The following is a 20,972-nucleotide window of genomic DNA, read 5'->3' on the forward strand; positions in this document are numbered from 1 at the left end:
ACCTGTCCGTCCTCTTGCAGCCTGTCCTGGCAGCCCCAACAGCTTTTTGGGCACCACGGAGCTGGTGATATGGAGGCAAGTCCTGAGCCTAAAAGGAGTTGGTTGGCACAGACAGAGCAGCCATGCTATGTCAGAGAGAAGGGTGCAGAGGAGAAGGGAGGCTTTGCTTTCTCCTCTGATGGTTCCTCCCGTTTCTCTTGAGGCTTATCAGCTGGATGGCTCATCTGTGGGGATAAATCACTATAAAGTTGGGTGGGGCTTGGCCCTTCCAGATTTGAGGTGTGTGCAATGTGTGCATGCTCCGCTTTTTTTCTGCAGTGCTCTGCCAGCTGGAGGAGTCATCTCTATGGGCAAGTGCAGGGGGACATGGTCCTCTCTCAACTCCAAAGCCCTCCGGTCGAGGATGCAGTTAATGCAAATATATTGGATGTCCTGTTGAGCCACACTGAGGGTCTCATCAGCAATGGCTGTATTGCTCTTGCAGTTGTTTTAACCTGGTGTTTGCCAACGCTGCAGGTGGGAGAGGAGGTTCCCCTCTTCCCTGCTCTTGCTCTTAGACCACTTGCTTCTCCCAGCCACTCTCCCTTGTGCTGAGCCGTTTGTACGGCTATGTGCTGAACCGCGTTGTAAAAGGAGCCCGGGTGAAACCTAACCTACCAGAAAATCGTGATGGTCAGTATTGACCAGCTTGGTCTGGATCCACCAAGGGCAACAAAGCTGGTGAGGGGTCCAGAGCACAAGTCTTATGAGGAGCGGTTGAGGGAGCTGGGGTTGTGTTCAAATGTGGGTTTTTTAATGGTTATTTTAAGGGAGACCTATCGCTCTCCACAACTACCTGAAAGGAGGTTGTAGAGAGGTGGGGGTCAGTCTCTTCTTCCAAGTAACAAGTGATAGGACAAGAGGAAATGGCCTCAAGTTGTGCCAGGGGAGGTTTAGATTGGATCTCAGGAAGAATTTCTTCACCAAAAGGGTTATCAAGCACTGGAACAGGCTGCCCAGGGAAGTGCTGGAATCACCATCCCTGGAGGTATTTAAAAGCCAGGTAGACATAGTGCTTAGCGACATGGTTTAGTGATGTTTTTTGGCAGTTAGGTTGGTGGTTGGACTTGATGATCTGAAAGGTCCCTTCCAACCGTGGCGATTCTATGATTCTATGATTCAATTTCATTTGCCTGGAGAAGGAAAGGGGAGGAGGTGGAGGGGGCAGGAAGGTGAGCAGGGCTATGCTGAGCTGGGCTGGGTTTGGATGTAGTTTCAGGGTCAGGTTTAGAGGATACTGCCTACCCTTTCAGCTGAGGTGGTGTAGATATTACCACTCTGGCTTTGGGATGCGTTAGATGAAACTTTTGCGTTGAGCGTCTCGGAGGGCTCAGGCAGTGGAGGACAGGGAATATATTCTTAAACAGCCCTTGCTGTTTCCTAAGCAGGTGCCTGACTATCCCTTGGGCTCAGTCGGCCCCATCCCACTTGTGACTTCAAATTGTCGCCAATATGTGGCACCCATTACCAGTTCTTGAAGTGATGGGGCATCTTTCCAAGCACTGCACAGCATCAGCGCCATAAGACTTGAAGACTGAATCAGAACACTTCTGCTTCATGAATTCTCCACTGTTAAAGGCAAAAGACACTTTTCGCAGCATCTGAATCTCCTCTTTTCTTTTCCACAGTGATATTTTATATTTTAATTTGCTGTTGACACTAAAGCACAGCTCTGCTTCTTGTTGGTGTTGCCACTGGAATGCTGTAATTAAAAAGCAGAGTTAAAGGCAAAAGCATGCTTGCAATGATTGAACTGATGAGAGAAGCAATGGAAAATTACTCCTATTAATGTTTGATTTTATACTTTTTTCATGAAAGCCCTTACATTTGGCTTTTCACCTAAATTTCACAGAATAAACAGATAAGGCTGGAAAAAAGTAAAGCTAGCCAACATTTTCAACTGATGTTTTTTTCATTCCTCAGCTGGAGACACTGTAAACGAGCCTGAATTTCTTGAGAAACTCTTCGGTTTCTAAAAATAGAGTCGTTCCAACAGATTGTCTTCAGTTGGGCGTCCAGAATCTGAAACGCTCCAAAAGCTGTCAGTTGCTCTTGGCTTTAAGTTCCCATCTGCAGCCCAGCAAGCACAAATTTCCTCCCTGTTTTAAAAAAAACCAGGGCACAAACCTGTCTTGATTCTTATCTTTCTGTGTTTGCCCTGGCTCTTTGGAAGGGTTTTGAGAATTGTTCCCATCACAGCTTGGCAAAATATTGTTATAAAATGGTACTGTGATTCATTTGCTTCCCCAACGAAACTTTTCTGATGGAAAGGAAATAGTTAAAAGCACCAACATTTTGAGGAGAAAGAAAGAGAGAGAGAGAGAGAGAGAAAGAAGAGAGGAAGATGAAGGGAGGAAGGGAAGACCAGGAAATGGCCCGACTGGGGATCCTGAGACTTTACTCCAGGATTGTTCTGGGGCAAAAATCACGTAAAATATAAATATGAAAAAGATTGCGTAAGTGCCCAGGGTCACTCTAGCACATCTGCAGGGTTGCAAATAGGTTATTAATTCTCTGTGCAGCTGCGGGGTCAGCAGAGGGTGCCCGTGAGCAATGTATCGTTTGCGTTTGCGTTTGCATCTGCTTGTTCATTTTGCAATTTCCTAGATGAAAGCCAAATAACAAATGTGCTGTTTACGTGCCTGTTGCCACCCATCCAACCATACCAATTCCAGTTTAGTTTATACAGTATAAAATATAGCCCACCAGACAGCCCTTCTTGCAGGCAAATTCGTGTCTCTTGTAGGTTTGAAGCCCTGGAATTGGCAGTCAGCACGTAGTGCTCCTTTCCACCGTGGGTGTGTGTTTTAGTAGAGTCTGATCTGCACAAAGAATGGAAATCACAGCACGGCAGAGCCGCGGCACAAACATGCTGTGTGAAACCCGGTGAGGTCTATAGCGTTGGCACTACTGAAGTCAACGGAAGAGTTGCTGTCGAGTGCATAGGGTGAAGGATGGAGTCCAGAATGGGACTGATGTCCACTCCTGTTGACTGTCCTTTCTGCCTGGGGGTGAATTTCATTCTCCTGTATGTGTGTTAAAGCTCTGCGAGTGATTTGGAGCCATTTTTGATGTAGTCAATTTTCCTTTCCCAGCTGCTCCCTCACATCCCTAGGCTGGTGGCCTCTCTGAAGAAGGAGGACTCCAACTCTGCCGCTAGCTCCCTGGAGCAGCTAGCCGAGCTCATCCACTGCATGTTCTTCCGCTTCTCAGGATTTCCAGATCTCTACGAACCAGTCCTAGAAGCGGTTAAAGTAAGACACGCACCTCTTGGACATTTTTTTGTGTTTTCCATATGGAAATGGCATCTTAGTTTGTAGCCTAGTGCAGAGGGATTGTCCTACTGGTAAGGATGTCCTGACCTCAACACGTCAAATTGGGGTAGAAGAAAGGGTTTAAAATTCCAAGTTTGAGCCCCATCTAGGCAAGTTGAGGGAAGATGCTTCTCTTATGGTGGGCCTGCAGAAGTCCTGATCATGCCTGTGGGTTTTAGCTATAACTTTAATCTTCAATGCCTCTAAAGGACTAATTATAGCAGCTAAACACTTCCTTGCATGGATGCGTTTTCATGTGAAGAGCAGGGGAAATGAGTTGCAGGAACACCTCTAGCAGAGGAGTTTTGCAGTTGCCCGTTACTAATCTTTCACGTGGAAAGATAACGATTTGTAACACAGATCTCCTTTTCCAAGGCTCTTCCTATTCCAAACGAAGACCGGATTAAACATCTCCTGGGGCAAAATGCTTGGACCTCCCAGAAGAACGAGCTGGCCTGCTTCTACCCACGCCTGGCGTCCAAATCGGAGACGGGAAAGATTGGGTTAATTAACTTGGGAAACACCTGCTACATGAACAGCATCATACAGTCTCTTTTCATGGCTTCAGAGTGAGTTTTTGCTCCCTTGCTCCTACTCAAGACTGCTCCAGGGCTTGCTCATCGCACCGGCATTGTGTGCCCTGCCCTGATTTTCCATCCTACAGTTTGCATCTCTGCTTTTCTTTTGCAGCTTTCGGCATTCGGTGTTGAATTTAACCGAGGGCAACTCCCAGCCCCTGATGACAAAGCTCCAGTGGCTCTTTGCGTTTTTGGAGCACAGTCAGGTAATTATTTCATGTTCTAGTTATTTGTTTGGACTGTCGGGTGCGGAAAGGCTCGTCTCCAAGTTGCTTCCTGCCGACTCCAACGTGCTGATAAGGAGCTGTGGATCTTGGTGGGTTTTTATAACGGGACGAATTTTGTTTATATGGAAGAGGCTAATTTTGGGGATAGAGGAGGCAAGCTCTTATCCCCCATGAAAGCGAGCTGTGTTCACACCAGGCTGCCTGTCTTCAGCCTGTGGCCTTCCTGGGTTGGACTGATGTAATAACTAGTAGTTTTTGACAATGAAATCCATTCGCTAATAGTTTACATGTGTGGCCAGCTGAAAAGCCTGTTTGTATAAAGCAGAGGGTTTTGTTTCTTGCTGTGCAGCGAGGAAGAAGACTGGAGCAGCTCGCTTGTCGCCTTGGTTCACAGCAAAGCACAGGCCATTGACGAAAATTGATTCAAAAGTGGTTTTGTTATAAAAAACCCTGAACACAACCCCCCCCTATTTTAGATGCCAAATCCTGTGTATTTGAGGGAAAGTAACAAAAACCCACAAAACCAACCTCCACTAAATACCCTTAAACAAATTCATTATGAATGCTTTCTTGACAAACCTGAAATTTAACATGAGTGACACCTGGAGATACAGATAGGTCACATCAAGCTCCTCTCTTGAAAAAATATCTTTCTGTCCCTAGAAAGACATGATTTTGAAAGTCCAGTGAATTTTCCCTCGCTGTGAAACCAGTCATCTGCACTTCTCTGTTTTCCAAGCCTTGACTGATAGAGCTGGCTCGTTGCATTGTGGTATTATGCCATAATAGATGGCTTTGGGGGGAAAAATATAGACAACCTGTTAGATTTAATATTTGGTCATAGAGAAAGCTAGTTTTTGATGGCAGGTTAGGGTGTCTGTGGTCTCTGATGAGCAAATGTGGAAGCTTGTTGTGTAGTTTATGGTTAATAGTTTTCTGCTAATTTCCTAATAGCCTCCTAGTTATTTTTATTCTTTGGGCTGTCCTTAAAGTCACTTCTTTGCCAAAGATGAGTCTTTTTCTATGTTAATTAGACAGCAGCTTCCTAATGGCAATGATTACATTATCCAGTAATGCAGATTACCTGTCTGCAGTGATTGGAATGGTGGGTGGAAGTTTAGTGGATATCTTGTTTTGTTGTTTTTTTTTGTGAAAGGATTTGGTGAGAGAGATCCTGATCAGATTAAATAGAGCATCAAATTAAATTCAGGCTGAATTAAGTAGAAGTCTCTGGCTCAGGCCAATAAACCATTTTAAAATTGAAGGAAGAAATAAGCACATGGATATTTTATAGAAGTATATGTAAAATTATGGCTGAAATAAATCCTTACAGTCCTGGCTTTCAGCAAACCAAGAAAGTCTTCCTGTGTACTGGGATTAGCCCTTGTAGGGGAAAAAAAGGGGACCTTACCAGGCACGCAAGCACACCCTGCTCCCAGTGAAGCAGCCAGAAAGACCCTCCTCTCCCCTCTCCATCCCCCTATGTGAAGTGAGAACCAAATCCCTAGGATTAAACGCACTTCTCCTTCTTCTGTGTTGCTGCCAGCGACCTGCCATCTCACCTGAGAGTTTCCTCTCTGCCTCTTGGCCGCCCTGGTTCACCCCTGGTGCTCAGCAGGACTGCTCCGAGTATCTCAAGTACTTGCTGGACCGGTACGTGGTAAGCAGCGTGATTTCGGAGCCTGGTGACAATGGCATCCCTAGACCCAACGTAATCTTTAACGCTGACCCACATGCAAACGGGGCAAGCAGCTGAGATCTGGAGGAGTTGGGAGAGTGGACTCTTGGGGTGAAAGATGGTGAGACCAGTCCAGGGCTCCTTGATAAAACCCTGTTGGTCAGAACTTAGTTCAGCTTGAAAATTTCTGCCTTTGCTCTGAAGGCAAAGGGAATTGCACCAAGGTCAGAGATTTGCCTGACAAGCCACTCAACTTCCTCTGTAAAATTGATTTTGCCTTCCTAGAAATCCCAAATCTCTGGTGTCCCCCTAAGATGTGGGGGGTCAACGGCACACAGAGACCTCAGGTTCCCAAATCCTGCCCAAATCCATCCCACCTCGGTCCCTCAGCACCGTACATGGCACCAGACCCCTGTGCACTGGAGGGTTAATCCAGATTAACCCCTTCGAGTGAAGAACAGAAATCCTACTTTAGAAACTACCTATTGGTGTTGTATTGGTGGATAATGCAACTTCTTTTTCCCTGTCAAAGATTGCACGAAGAAGAAAAAACCGGAAAAAGGATCTACCAGAAACTCAAGGAATCCAGTTTGATGTCTCAGGCGGTGGAACATCATTACTTAAACAAGACATTGATTGAGAAGATGTTTGGGGGTAAAATGATGACAAAGATCCGCTGCTTGAAGTGTTTGAACGTCTCCTCCCGAGAAGAAGCCTTCACAGACCTGTCGCTGGCTTTCCCCCCACCAGACAGGCATGTGCGTGGGAGCACATCTGTTTTACCCGTGGAAGAAATTGGACCACAGTTTATTGAGCCTCCTGAAAACCCCAGCCAGCTAACGGGGTCTCCCTGGATCCGGAGGAAGCCCCCCATGGCTGGAGAACCTGCAGCCCCGCCGATGCTGGTGGAAACATTGGGTTTCCAGGAACCTGGAGAACAAGCAAATCCCTTAAGCAGTGATGCTGTTGGCGTGGACACAGCCAAAGACCCTCTCTCGGCTTTTGGGGAGCAGGCGCGTGCTCCCAAGGACTCCAAATCTGTTCTGGATTTAATTAACTATTTTCTATCCCCAGAGAGACTGACAGCAGAGAATAAATACCACTGTGAGAAATGCGCTTCCTTGCAGGATGCCGAGAAAGTGGCAGAGCTGACGGAGGGTCCACACTACCTCATCCTCACACTGCTGCGGTTCTCCTTTGACCCACGGACTATGAAGAGGAAGAAGATCTTGGACAACGTCTCCATCCCCGTGGTGCTCAAGCTTCCTGTCCTTGTCTCCCCGGAGGAAACTGAGGATGTTTGCCAGCGTGAGAAGGACAGGGCTGGTCCAGAAAGTGGCTTCATGTCTGTCGTGTATGACCTCTGCAGTGTGGTGGTGCATTCGGGCATCTCCTCTGAGAGCGGCCACTACTATTGCTACTCCAGGGAGTGCACCGACACTGTCCCCCATGCACAGCCCCGGGATGGGACACCAAAACCAGCCTCCGACAAGCAGCTGGACTTTGAAATCCAGTGGTACCTCTTCAATGACACCAGGGTTTCCTTCTCCTCCTTCGAATCGGTCAGCAACGTCACCTCTTTCTTCCCCAAGGACACTGCCTATGTCCTCTTCTACCAGCAGCGGCCAGGCAGGCAAAGCTGCCCACTGCATGAGGCTCTGGCCGAGGCTGGCCGCCTGCATGGCGAACCCTCCCTCCATAAGGACTTGATGGAAGCCATTTCCAAAGATAACATCCTCTACTTGCAGGTAACTCCCTCTGCCGTGCACAGCAGGGTGCAATCCCGCGGCTGCCCAGCTCATGGGCCACGTTCCCACCCATCCAGGCAGCAGCAGGGTTGCGTCCTGCGGATAAATCCCCACGTGCGGTTACCCACCCGCTCCCTGCAGCCAAATCCCTTTTCCTTTTTAGAACCCAAATGTAAACGGGTTGCAGTTTCGTGATGAAATTGGGTGTTGAGTTTCACAGAATCACAGAATCACAGAATGGTTCGGGTTGGAAGAGACCTTAAGGATCATCCAGTTCCAACCCCCTGCCCCGGACAGGGACACCTCCCACCAGATCAGGCTGCTCAAAGCCCCGTCCAACCTGTCCTTGAACACCTCCAGGGATGGGGCAGCCACAGCTTCTCTGGGCAACCTGTTCCAGGGTCTCACCACCCTCACAGGAAAGAATTTCTTCCTGATACCCAATCTAAATCTACACTCTTTCAGTTTGAAGCCGTTACCCCATGTCCTATCGTTACACTCCCTGATCCAGAGTCCCTCCCCGTCCTTCCTGTAGGCCCCCTTTAGGTACTGGAAGGGGCTCTAAGGTCTCCTCAGACCCTTCTCTTCTCCAGGCTGAACAACCCCAACTCTCTCAGCCTGTCCTCACAGCAGAGGTGCTCCAGCCCCCTGATCATCTTCGTGGCCCTCTGCTGGACCCATTCCAACAGGTCCATGTCCTTCTTGTGCTGAGGAGTCCAGAGCTGGACGCAGTGCTCCAGGTGGGGTCTCACCAGAGCAGAGCAGAGGGGCAGAATCACCTCCCTCGACCTGCTGGCCACAGTTTGGTGCAAGACACCTCGGGGTTGACTTGCTGTTGCCTGCCCCAGGCAGCTCTGCCTGAAATTTTCTCCTACGTGCCCTGGAAAGATGTGTGAGCTGGGAATACAAACCAGAGCAGATTTCATTGAACTGATGGAGGAGTTCAATGCTTTCCAAACAGCAGTGTCCTGTAGGACACGAGCAGCACCCAGGGGAATTTGAGGGGTCCCTCCTCTCCCAGAAGTGACATGGAAGGGCTGTTTTTTGATTGCTGGAGAGATGCAATGCTTTGCTGCATCCCTCCCACAGAGCTCTAGGGATGAACACATGGCCTTCACACCCCTGTTTAATTTGGAGAAGGCTCCCAGGGGCAACCAAACAGACTCCCGTCTCCTTGGGGAACGTGGGAGCATCCCCCTACCCAGGTCATTTAGCTGCAGATATCCTTGTGTTATTTCTCCCCCTTTCCTTCTCCCAGGAACAGGAAAAAGAAGCAAGGAACAGAGCCGCCTACATTTCCGCCTTGCCGAAATCCCCGCTGTGGTGGAGAGACTTTGACAGGGACAAGGACGATGACAACTCGTCGGGGGGCTGCAGCCCGGCAGCAGGCGGGGGCGGATCTGGCTCCTTTCATGGTCTCGTCTTCTAGCCAATGGCTTAAACCAGATAGTCAATGTCCACGGGGCCAACCCGAAGCCAGAGGCTCCTCTTCCTCACCCTGATGACAGTGAGCATCTTGGAGGAGGATTAGGGGAACATTTCAATGGAAAAAGACTCAGGGGTTGATTTGGAGGTGCCTGGAGGGTCCCACCGCTTCCTATGCACTTGGTCTTCACGCCTTAATGTAATTAAGCTAATGCGGAGATGAGCAGCTGCCGACAGCTCGGAGAAGTGCCCTTTTGCTTCAGCATAGCCGTGTCTTGCCTGCTGTGAGACATGCCACCAGCCTGGGAAGGGGACGGGGACAGGGATGGGGATGAAGAGGGACTCAGCAGGGCCCCAGGGATGGAGATGTCCCATGCACATCTTTGAAGCCCTTCCCAAGGCATTGAATTGGTTTTGGGGGGATATCTGCTTGGTTGTTGGGTTTTTTTAATGTGGTTTTGAGAATCCACCTTACCACACCTCTAAAAGCAGAAAAAGGCTGAAAAGGCTGAAAAATGCCAAGCAGCCACTGTGTCATCGCTGATCTGGTGGGGTGGTGAGCTTGCAAGCCTGCTTGGTCACAGCAAGCAGAGGCAGATTGACCAGAGGGTTTTAAGCAGCATTGCAAAGCACCCAAATGAGACCAAGGGGCACAAACCCCTCCAGCCAAGAGAGACTGTCCTGGTCCAGTTGGGGTTTTTTGGGCTCCAGCAAAGCCCCGTTGTGTTACTGATGACCTCTGGATGCTGCTAGTGTACACGGCAGGCACAGACACACAGCTGTTTTTCCAGACATATCTTTAGGACTTGGTTTGCCTCCTGCTGCTGCTGTCATCTCATGGCTTTCTGGGCTGGATCTGCCCTTTAAAACTTGGGCTTTCTTTTGGGATACCTTGAACTGAGCAGCAAATGACAGAGCTCCCCTAAACCCACTAGTTATTTTTTTTTTAAATGCTGATTTGCAAGGAGAGTAACCGAACCAGATATATTATATCAACCCAGTATAAATACCTACTATGTAAACCAATGTATTATATACATCAGTAATGGGACAGGGACTGATTTTGGTGGCAGGAGGTCAACCTGGGCAGCATGTCTACATGACCACGGCTCCCTCCCATGTCCCTCCCCAGCCGTTGTCCCTTCCTGCTTCTCCCTTGCGCCTGTAGTAGAGATTTCTCTAGCTCAAGTGGCAGAGATTTGTGCCTTAGGTCCTGGGTGCAGGGCCTAATCCTGACCGTGGGGTATCGGGGTGGGAATATTGTGTTGCCATGGAGGAAAATGCAAAGCACAGACATTGCTATGGATAATGTGAGCAGAAAGCCTGCTAGAGAGGACACTTGGGATCAAATCTCTGGTGTATACTATCGTATTCTTTTATTGCCTTTCCTATATATAAATAAAGGAAATTAATTAATTCAACATAGAGGCTTAGTGTCTTAATGCAATACTCATAGCTATTGGGCTGATGGGTCAAAAAAAGAGATGGGGAATCTGATGGAAAAGGAGCATCCAACCTCACAGGTGCAGGACAGCCCTGCAGAGTAATGGCTTGGAAGAGGGGAGCGGGCAGAGGTGGGATGGGGAGCTCCAGACCAGAGCTGGGTGCCCTCCGAATGCAGATCATAATCCTATTGGTGGGGTTTTGTAGATGGACAGTGGAGTGTGTTCACTGTATTTAAGTCTGCTAGATTTAAAGTGGTGCTAAGATGAAATAAATAGAGAATCACAGAGTCATTTAGGTTGGAAAAAAACCTTTAAGACCATCAAGTCCAACCATTAACCCAGCACTGCCAAGTTACCACTAACCCATGTCCCTCAGCGCCATGTCTACACATCTTTTAAACACCTCCAGGGATGGTGACTCCAACATTTCCCTGGGCAGCCTGTTCCAATGCTTGATAACCCTTTCCGTGAAGAAATTTTTCCTAATATCCAATCTAAACCTCTCCCTCCTAAATATGGATCTGAAGCTGAAGGTATAAAAAAAAAATAATCCAGTGTTTCCTGGTATAGTCTTTTATGAACGTCCTGTCCAGAGACATTGCCAAAAGCTTTCATGTTGCTGTCATGCGAGCTCCCTGCTTTGTGCTGGAGTGTCACCTGGAGGCATTTTCTGAGCCGCCTGCTGGATGGTGCTTTTGCAGGAGACTGTCTCTGCCTTGATGAGCTCCTAATCTAAACAATCAAGGCAGATAATCAACCCACCATGGAAAATGGAGAGGCTGTATCATAGCTACGCTCTTCCCTGAATATGTCTTGTTTTTTCCCCCAAGATTTTCTGAGATGAGCAGAGGCAAACTGCATGCAGTGCTCAGCACGGATGGCAGCCTGGACAGTTTCAGTGGTGTAACGAGGTGATCTGGTTTGGTCTCTGTTCGTTTCCTGGAATTCTTAGCACTGGACTTCCTTGATCATCATCTTCACTGAGCTGTTGACTGTAACTCTTTCGATGAAGCCACTCGGCCAATTCCTTATCCATTGAATGGTCCATCTATCAAACCTGTATCTCTCCAATTTAGAGGTAAGAATGTTATGGGGGACCATAGTGAAGGCCTTGCAGAAGTCTAGTATAGCATTAGTATAGTATGTTGCTATCTATGCTATACCAATTATAGTATATACTACATTAATATTCGTGTTAGTAATAACAGTAATATTTGTATATGGTATATTGGTAAAGTATATACTACAGTATATACGATAGTATGGCCCGTAGGTTCACACATGCCTCTGGCGGAGGAGAGCCCGCAGCAGAGTCCTCAGCTCCAGGTTCAGGATCCCAGATGTGCTGCAACACAAGGTGATGCTACTCTTGCTTAAAAAAGGGGGTTACAGGGGCTGTGCTGTAGGGAGGTGTCTTTCCCCAGGTGTCTTTTTTTTTTTTGAAGTAGATATAAGTGTCTTGAAGGGGGGGTGTTGAACTTTTAACTCTGGCGAAAATGATTTGTTCTTGTGATTAGGTTTCATGGGTGATTTGGTGTCCTGAGCTGGGGCTCACAGGTGCTGAGCTGCTGGTGGGCGAGGAAGGCAGCATTTGTCCTCACCCTGCACACAGCAAAGCGTATCCCTGGAGCAGATATGTGGTATGAAATTCACTTTAGCAGCTGAAAAACACAGTTTGGGTTCTGGTATCAAGAAAACACTCTACCTGCATCCTAAGGGCTCTCATTGCACAGAAAGGACACCTGAAGCTGTAGGAGATACTTGGTGACACACTGGGAAGATGCTCTGAAAGCTTTAAAGGTACTGCATAATTCAACTTGATCCAGTCATTAATCCCCTCTTTCTCTCCCCACTCCGAATCCATGCTGGGAGTTACCAGTGAGCGATGTCTTTTTATTATCATTCTTTTATTTTCCCGTTGCTTTCACGCTGCGGATACAGTACTTAAAAATGAGATCACCTTCACGTCAGGCATGTACCATGTTTATTAACAGCAAAAAAAGTATTATCTAGGCTTCACTCAAGACCGATTTACAGGATAAATAATTGTTTCCAATTACTTAAAAAAAAAAACAAACAACAAAACTCCAAAGAATAAATTAATAACTTAAGTGATTAGCTGTCCACAGTGATTTGAAAACTTAATAACCATTCAAACAGTGACACCACAAGAAGACACGTACTGTACAGTTTGCCACAGATTACTCTTGTCCTTCCTTCTACAAATGGAAAAAAAAAATTAAAAATACTCCTCTTTAAGAACAGTCATAGGCTTTGAAACACACAAAACATCCCTGCGAATTGGCTGCCGACGCAACGGCTTCAAAGCCGGGGCTCCGACCCCCCCCTCGCAGCAGGTTAAGAAACAAATGGGAGAAAACTACCCTAATTTGGCTGGGTCTGTTCCCACGCAACGATGCCCGAAGTCAATGGGGACCCGTTGACTTCACCAAGGGCTGGGTTGAGTGGGATGTAACTACTCTAAAGGTTTGGTCCTAACCCTACAGGATTCATCTGCGGGCTCCCCACGGAGCCCAGGGTCCCGCTCCCTTCCCCTCTCCGTGACGTGCTTCAGCCACCACGTCCAAAGGGCTCTCAAACAAAACGTGGTATTTTCAGGGTCAATGTGGAGCAGAATGCTGAAACTGTGCAAAAGGCTTTCTCCCCATCCCCCTCACTCAGGAGAAAATCCTGCCAAGATTTTCCCACCTCGGTAATTAAAGATGAGGGTTTTTTCATGAGTTTTGCAGAGCGGGATGTGCAGTGTCGTGTGTGATGCTGGGCATGACAACGGGGTAGCACCACATGCTGCCGGGCCGTTGCCTGCAGACTCAAACCAGCTCTTTGCATTATTCAATGTCAATTTATTACACCTCACGACACATCTGTGAGGTGGGGAAATAAGTACTAAAAATCTTCATTTCACAAGCCAGAGAGAAAGCGGGATACAGAGAGTTCAAATAAACCCCCTCGTCCCACCTGAAGATAAAGTGTGGTGTCATCCAAAAACGACAATAAAAATGATGGCTTCTTGTCTCCTGGTCTTGGGGCAAACCTCTCCCATATAGTCAACCCATTGGCCTACAAATGCACCCGTTATATGTTAGCAATGGGCTGCATTGAAAATTAAGAGCCTGCTGATTGGAAGCAAGTCCATTGAGGGGCTCTTCTAGCTCAAGAGATGGAGCCATGTGGCCCAGCTCCTGCTCCAGATGTTGCTGGCCAGTGTTGAAATTTGGACACCATCTCACCGTGGATTGGTGGGGGGAGACCTGTTTGGTGACACCTTGCTACATATCAACTTTTCTCAAGAGCAGCCACTGAAGTAGCAACCTGATTATCAGTACAACTCTAGGAGTTGCGAACAAGGAGAGAAAATTGCAACTACAAGGATGAGACACCAAGGACAAGCTGATGGAGGGATGAACTGCTCCAGGCCAAGGAGAATTCATGACTAAAAAGTGCACACCTCTATCTGCAAGAGCCTCACTAACAGTTGCAAGATCATTGTGTACACATGGGCAGGTTGGTGCTTTCTGAGCAGAGAAGACAGGCACACAGGGCCACCAGGGGCCCTAAACTGGTTTATTGTCCCTTGCGATTTGATGCTGGACTGGTCCCTCTGATTTTCTTGATGGCCATGCATGTCCTCTGGCTTAATCCCTGGCTTAGGCTGGGGTTAGGCTCTGCTCTTCACCATTCCTGTTACAAGTGGGGCTTCTCCATAGACACAGCCCCACTGCACCCATCTCATCCAGATGACATCCCTCCAATGGGACACACAGCGTGGCTGTCAACTTTTACATGGAATTGCAACGTCACCAGGTGGGAAAACAAAACCATAATGCAAGCGTGACTTGAGGAGACCATTCCCTTATTCCTCTCCCAGGCCAGGAGGATCTGACAGTACCTGAGAAGTATTTAAACATCTTCCTACTGAAGCCCATCACTGCATAAGACGTGGGCATGGCTCTACCCCTCCCAAGGAGCCATGGGTGGCTAAAAGGACACAACTCTTCCTGGTATGCTCAAGGAACTGGGACCCCAGAGTTCAGGGGCTTGCATGGGGCTCCAGAGAGCCCTGGGTGAATGTTTATTCTAACAAATTTAGAGGTTCGGGCTGTCCCCCAGTTGCTTGGACTGTGTGTCTGTGTCCTGGATGACTTGGCCTGGGCCAGCCAGCCCTCTCCTAGGAGCAAGGGATGGCCCCAGTGTGGATTAAGCCACCTTGCTGGTGGCTATGGCCTTAGGGGTTGAGCTGTGCCTTGCCACTTGGCTTTATGGCTGGAGAAGAAGTCCTGGCCCTGTTTTGGAAGCCGTAGGATTCTAGGTGCTGCCTTTAGCCCCTTCTCTCACATGGAGGAGTCTCCACTCAGCCCTGGCAGCACAGGGTCTCAGGGTAAATCAAGGGGGAGAGATGTCTCTAATCCCACCCCCTGCTCCAAGCAGGGCTCAGGGCTTGATCTAGTCTGGTCTTGATAAGCTCCAAGGATGGAGATGGCACAACTTCTTGGGACACCCTGTGAAGCCATGGCACTGCTGCCCCATGATCAACCCAAGGGAGCCCCAGAGCAAGGTGTCCCCTGGCATGGCCAGATCCCCGTCACCCTTCTGGTAGGGCTTCTCCTGCCCAGCTCAGTACTGGGCACATGGCCTGGGGCTCCCTGAAAGGCAGAGCACTGAGGCATCATGTTGTCAGGCAGGATGACCCCCTTGAGTGTGAAGCATCCTGGGTAAGTCCCAAGAGTGGTGGGAGCTCCCCTCACACCAGTACATGGCCTTTAATGAGCAAAACCCCTCTACACGACCCACAAACCTTCTCTGTAGATCTGACTCGAGACTCATGCCAAGGGAGGACATGGTGAGGACCAAGACTCAGATCTTGCTGGCAAACATTCTTTCCTTCAGTCCTCCCAATCTCATGTTGGACTAGATGACCTTTAAACATCTCTTCCAACCCGAACTATTCTATGATTCTATGTTCCCCCATATATAACCCTTGTCTGTGGCTGTTGGCCCTGGGTCCAAATCCATCCCAATTAGCCCCCAGTCAATTAGCCTTAGATACCTTTTGGTTCCTGCTCCGGATTTGGCCCTATCTACAGACACTCAGTTTTGCCCTGGCACAATCTGCACTCACAAGTATTTTCTTTCTCCAATTTGAGACTAAGCCTAAGCTTGGCATCCATTTAGAGTTGGAAATGTATTTCCCACCGAACACTCAAATGTCAGTTCAGAGCAAATCAGCTCCAAGGCAGCTGACACATCTCACCAGGCAGAGGAACCATGAACAGCAGTCGCACAGTCACAGCAAGGGATGTACGCTTTTGGAGACTGCTGCCTTTGAAACCACCAGCTCAGGGAGAGCTTTGAGCCATGGGCCTGGTACTTCATAAAACTAAATACTGAGGTCATGATGCTCGTTCTGCAGACAGCCCTTCTCCGTCAGCACACACACACATGCAAACACATCCCCTTTCTTAAGTGAGATCGTAGAGCTGAAGAGCAGGCTCTGACATAAAGACTCAAGCCATTTTAATTGCAATTGAAACGAATCATTTGCAATGTTCTCAGCTTCCTAAAATACCTATTTCTAACAAAAGAGTCAGTCATACTTGAGCATCCAAGTATAGAGTGGATGTGATAAACTCAGTGCCTTCAGGACAAAGTTCTTGGCAGTCCGTGTAATTAAACCAGCTGCTTTTCAATACGGTTTAAGACTAAATACTGCACAAACATTAATCATCAGGGACTGCTGTAATCAGCTCGGCAGCCGTCAGGAATGACTATTTCTACTGCAGCCATTGATTACTTAACGGCTTTCAGGAGGGGTTGATACCGTCATGTCTATATGGCAATGCCTGGAGTCCATACGCTGCTACTCAGTTTGAAGCGGCCATTTTGCTGCGTGGTCAGCAGAAAAGAAATTATGGAGGAATATATCTGTTTCTGGGAAGATATAGATGTCGCTGCAAAGCAAGGAGGGACCAGCAACCAGCAGCTGCAAAATAGCTACTTTTGGGCTGTCTTGGTCCTTGCTCTGGCAAATGCAAAGGGCCAGTGACTGGGGATGCTCATGAAAACGAATCATCAAAGCAGGAGGGCTGAGCCTGAGAAAAGAACTATTCCATGCCAGTGCCTGCCCCAGGAACAAATACAGACATCTGTGGGACGTGGAAAAAAAGGACGAGTTTGTCCAGTACCACAAAGGGCTTTTCCAATCTTCATTCACACTTTGGATTAAATGTGGAAGTGGGCACTGGATGCACCGAGTCCCAGAGCAGAAGCGCAGGGACTCAGCAAAACGCATCCCAACCCATTGTGTTGTCTCTCAAGCCACTGACCATCAGAAATGACCACTGCTGCTGCCTCCCAATTGCCTGCCCACTTTCAGGGTACTTTTGGGACTTGCTGAGCTCCCTATATCCCAGGTGGAGAAAAAGACTCAATCGAAGCATGGTTTTGAACTTGAATTCTCCAGGCTTTTGGTCCGGTTCAAGATTTTTTTGGCCTGGAACTGGGCTCAGTTTGATCCTGAGAATAGTTGCACTGTTTTACTGAGACAGACCCAAAGCAGCATAAAGGGCTATTCCCAAAACTGCTGAGATGGCTATTCCCAAAACCCCAGAGATGGCTGCGTCTTAGTGTGATAGGAGGAGAACAGCACAATTTTGGCAGGGAAATACATCCAGCGTGCACCATAACCCTTCTCCCGCAACCTCACGTTCCTTTGTGTCCGCCCAGCAGTTTACAGGATCAAATCGGAAAAAATCAGCTTCCCACTTGAGTCACATTTGCTTTTTGGTGGGGGTGGGGAGCTCACACCCAGCCGGGTGAACACACATTTCAGTGGGGCTCTGGATCAGGCCCAACATTTAATGTCCCCTGAGACGCAGTGATGAAAGGGGCCATAGAAATACAAAGCACTATACTCTGGTCTTCATTTCATTATCTCACCGTGCAAGCGTGCAAGCCCCCAACAAGAGGCAAAGGCCCTTACAGGGTGTAACACACTCCCCGACCTTCAGAAAGCATCTGGCTGTGCTAAATCTTCCCTTTTGTGTCTTTTTTCTTTTTTTTTCCCTCCTAGATAATCATAATTTTACCATGAGCATTAGGATATTTGCTTCATTATTCCTGTAAAAGGCCGGCACTTCAATATCTTAAAAGGTTTGTCAGGGCTTTTCCATGAATATCCTTCCCTTTCATGTCATGTGAGAAGAAAATATAAACTGGTGTTGGAAGTTCAAGACTTATTTTACCGGCACCCAGCCTTTAAGGGACTGGTATCCTGTCCCTGTGTGGGTGATGTCTGGCCCTTTCCAAACTGAGGCCAAGCTTAAACAAATGTGTTAACACTTAAGCATCACTAATCAATACAGCTTGGTGGTGTTGGTGGAATGTAGAGCCCGTGGCACTGGGAGGGGTTCAGCTTGCAGAAAGAATAGCTCCAGCTATTTAATAAATATTATTACCTAATCTTTCTAACGTCTCCTTCGTTTGGCCCTCGGTTTGTGCTTGGCCTGTTTATCCCTGTCAGCGCTCGCTGTCTGGCAATCAGGCTGCTCCATGGCAATCATTAGTCCTTCCTGTTTTCATGAGATCATGAATTATTATCTCCGCAATAAACCGCCTCTTCCTTCTCGGCTCTCTGCGCCTGGCAGCTGCCTGGGGAGCGATCCCGAAGCTTGGATGTGTCAAGGATGCTGGCAAGGGGCAACAGCAGATTCCCATCCATCATTAGAGCCTAGGGTCATTAATGTCAACAAGCCCCATTTCTGTGTTGAAGAAACATTGTTGAAGATGGGGAGAAAATACCTAGTTCAGCCCTTTGCACCCACCACAAACCAAACATAATGCTACGTTAAAGCTAATATTGAAACATCTTGCCCTGACTCTCCTGACCAGCCTCTTCTCAAGCCTAAGGCCTCACCATTAACCAACATTTCAATAACTCTACTCCTTTCCCCCAAGACACAGCCCACCGGACCTCCTCACCCGCGACCCACCTCTGCAGTACAGCATCCACCTTCTCCTGGTCCTCGCAACAGCCTCCCATTCCCTCCTCGTCACTCATCCTTGTGCCAGTCCAGATATTCAGCGTCTCCAGATCCTCCCTGTGCTCCTCATACTCAACCACAGAGCTTCTCATGACAGCCACAGATGTAGGGCTCTCACTCTACAGGCTTCTTTGGGTGCCACAAAGGGCAGATTTTGGTTCTTAGGGCCAGATTCACAGGCAATTGGTTTCGGACAGGCAATGGGTCAGGGCTTAAATTCTGCTGTCCAAAGCGAATCTCTCCATCCCATTGACTCTCAGAGATGCTGGAGAGCATCAACAGCAGAAGACACCCCAACAAACTCAGCTGTCTCGCGCACGCATGCGTGTGTGTGAGCATATGCTGGCATATATATGTGTGTGTATGATGGGGCAAGCCCTGGGCTTCCAAGTCATCTCAACAGGACAATCTGGATGCTCTTCAAGCTCCTAAAGGTTAACAACCACAACCAAAATCATGGGGGCTGTCCTGCCAGGAGGAGAATAGCCCTCAGAGGTTTTGAACATATTTACAAGAGATGGGACAACAAAAGTGATTTCAAAAGTAATGGTCCTTGCTCAGTTTTGGGATTGGGAGGAGGCAGAGAAGAGGGCAGCCATAAGGAGTGGGGAAGCTGAGCTGGGGAATGATGTCCTATGAGATGCTGCAAACCTGGGGGTACGGTATGGAAGAAGACGGGGAGAGATGATGCAGTGTTAGCACATACAAGGTGGCTTTAATAGCTGTAAGCAAAAGATGTGTAGGGTGAAACCTGGTATTGCTAAGTCAAAGTTCCTGGATAGTGCATCCAGCAGCTAAAGCACAAACCTAGCCACCGAACATAGTTGGTCTTTATCACTGGCAAACAGTATCCGCCAAGTCTTCCCCTGAAATTAAGTTTCTTTTTTGTCTTAAAAGAAAAAAAATAATGAAGACCCCCCTCCCCTTGGCAGACAAGTCTTCAAAGCCCAACCCAGTGGAGGTGGCAGCCCGGCGGGACCCCGGCTGGGGAAAACCACCGGGACATTTGCCTGTTTTGCTGCCTGCCCCAGGCGCTACGGCTTCGTGCTCTTGGCGGGCTCCGAGGACTGCCGCACATCAGTCCACTCCTGCATGGTGCTCTGCAGCGCCTGTGTCTTCTCCTTGTCCACTTGCACGTAATCGACCTTCTCATCCGAGGCGACCGACGAGGTGGAAGGCTGCAGGGAGGAGAAACACGGCCATCGCCTGGTCACTCGTCAGCTCCCTGCTCTTCCCTCTTACTCCTTCCCACAGCAGCACCATGGGTGCTGCAAGTCCACCGGCACCTCCCCTGCTTTCTTGCAGACTCCATAGCTCACCACCCTCCCTCTCACCTCCTGAAGGGTCTTGGATGAAAGATTTCAGTCTGCTCTGTGTCTTGCTTGCATGAGACTGCAGTGCAACGGGAGGAGAGAAACAGCACCTGGGTCCCTCCCTTCCCACCAACTCTGGGAAGTGAATGTTTGGTTGCAACTGTGGTATCTAGCTGTTGATATGGCAAATTCAGCGTTGCATCTTGCTCATTTTCTTGTAAAGGACTCAAGAACTCTTATAGATACACATAAAAATCCCAGCTCCATCCCTCTTAGCTGTGCTGACTCTACACACTTATGGCACTAGATTATTTTCATCCCCAAAACAACAGATGTGTTTGCAGGTTCAACCAGGAGACCTGTTGAGGAAGATGGAGATGATACTTTTTTCCATAGTTGCTTGAGTCCCGGAACAAATTCTGCCTCTACAAGCATTTCAGAGGACCCCCCAGCTGCTTGCAACTGGAGCCAGACGATGTTTTTTTAATGGTCTAAAATCACCTATCCAGGTTGGGATATAATTTAGATTGGTAATACCTGCAGAAATATCGCTGGGCAGAAAGAAACAATCAAGGGACAACTGCCAAATAATAAAAAGACTGAACCAGTGGGATGCTTTGCCTAGGAAACAAGGCGGTGTTTGAGAAAGTTGAGGCCAGCTCACCGGTGGTTCCTGCCAAGGTTTATACAATGCCTTGTCCTTCACCATCGCCTTGCTCAAGCGCTGCTTTGCTTGAGACAGTCTCTCCTTCCCCTGCCCAGTTTGCTCAGGCTGGCACCCAGCAGGACCTGCCTTTGGTCCCTCCCCAGCCCACTCTGTCACCCCTGGGTGTCTGTCCTCTTCAACTTGGTATGTGGCCTTGCTGGGGAGGTTGTGAAGTCTCCATCATATGAGGCTTTTAAGCCCTGTCTGTCACCTCAGGAGTTGGTTTCCTTTGGATGTGGGGATGCCCTGAGGTCCTCCCTTGCCCTGTTTTCCCACGATCTGCTACGTTTGCTTCCCCTCTGTATGAACCTGAAGAAAAGCCACCAATATTTGGGTCTTTAGGAGCTTCCCCTTCCACGTTTCCACATGACGCTTGGCAAAGGCATCCCATTCCTAAACCCGTCATCTTCTCCCCACAGCTCTTTCTCACCAGGCAACA

General features: G+C 48.4%; 2 protein-coding genes across 4 annotated transcripts in view; one reads left to right on the forward strand and one right to left on the reverse strand.

Moving 5' to 3' along the window:
- Positions 1–10,428, forward strand: part of USP35 (ubiquitin specific peptidase 35) — a 31,432-nt gene extending 21,004 nt beyond the window's left edge. For all 3 annotated transcript variants that reach the window (XM_074572347.1, XM_074572349.1, XM_074572348.1), the window contains 6 exons: positions 3,135–3,293; positions 3,729–3,922; positions 4,044–4,137; positions 5,705–5,811; positions 6,369–7,584; positions 8,843–10,428. In XM_074572347.1, the coding sequence (XP_074428448.1) occupies positions 3,135–3,293; positions 3,729–3,922; positions 4,044–4,137; positions 5,705–5,811; positions 6,369–7,584; positions 8,843–9,013 (1,941 nt within the window). In that variant the 3' untranslated portion in view covers positions 9,014–10,428. The remainder of the gene's footprint in view (positions 1–3,134; positions 3,294–3,728; positions 3,923–4,043; positions 4,138–5,704; positions 5,812–6,368; positions 7,585–8,842) is intronic.
- A 7,107-nt stretch (positions 10,429–17,535) lies between these two features.
- The window catches only part of GAB2 (GRB2 associated binding protein 2), a 97,784-nt gene continuing 94,347 nt past the window's right edge, over positions 17,536–20,972 (reverse strand). The window contains exon 10 of the mRNA XM_074572368.1: positions 17,536–19,692. Within this exon, the coding sequence (XP_074428469.1) occupies positions 19,549–19,692 (144 nt within the window). The 3' untranslated portion in view covers positions 17,536–19,548. The remainder of the gene's footprint in view (positions 19,693–20,972) is intronic.

The sequence above is a fragment of the Larus michahellis genome, chromosome 1, assembly GCF_964199755.1.
Source record: "Larus michahellis chromosome 1, bLarMic1.1, whole genome shotgun sequence".
In the NCBI taxonomy this organism is placed as follows: Eukaryota; Metazoa; Chordata; class Aves; order Charadriiformes; family Laridae; genus Larus; species Larus michahellis.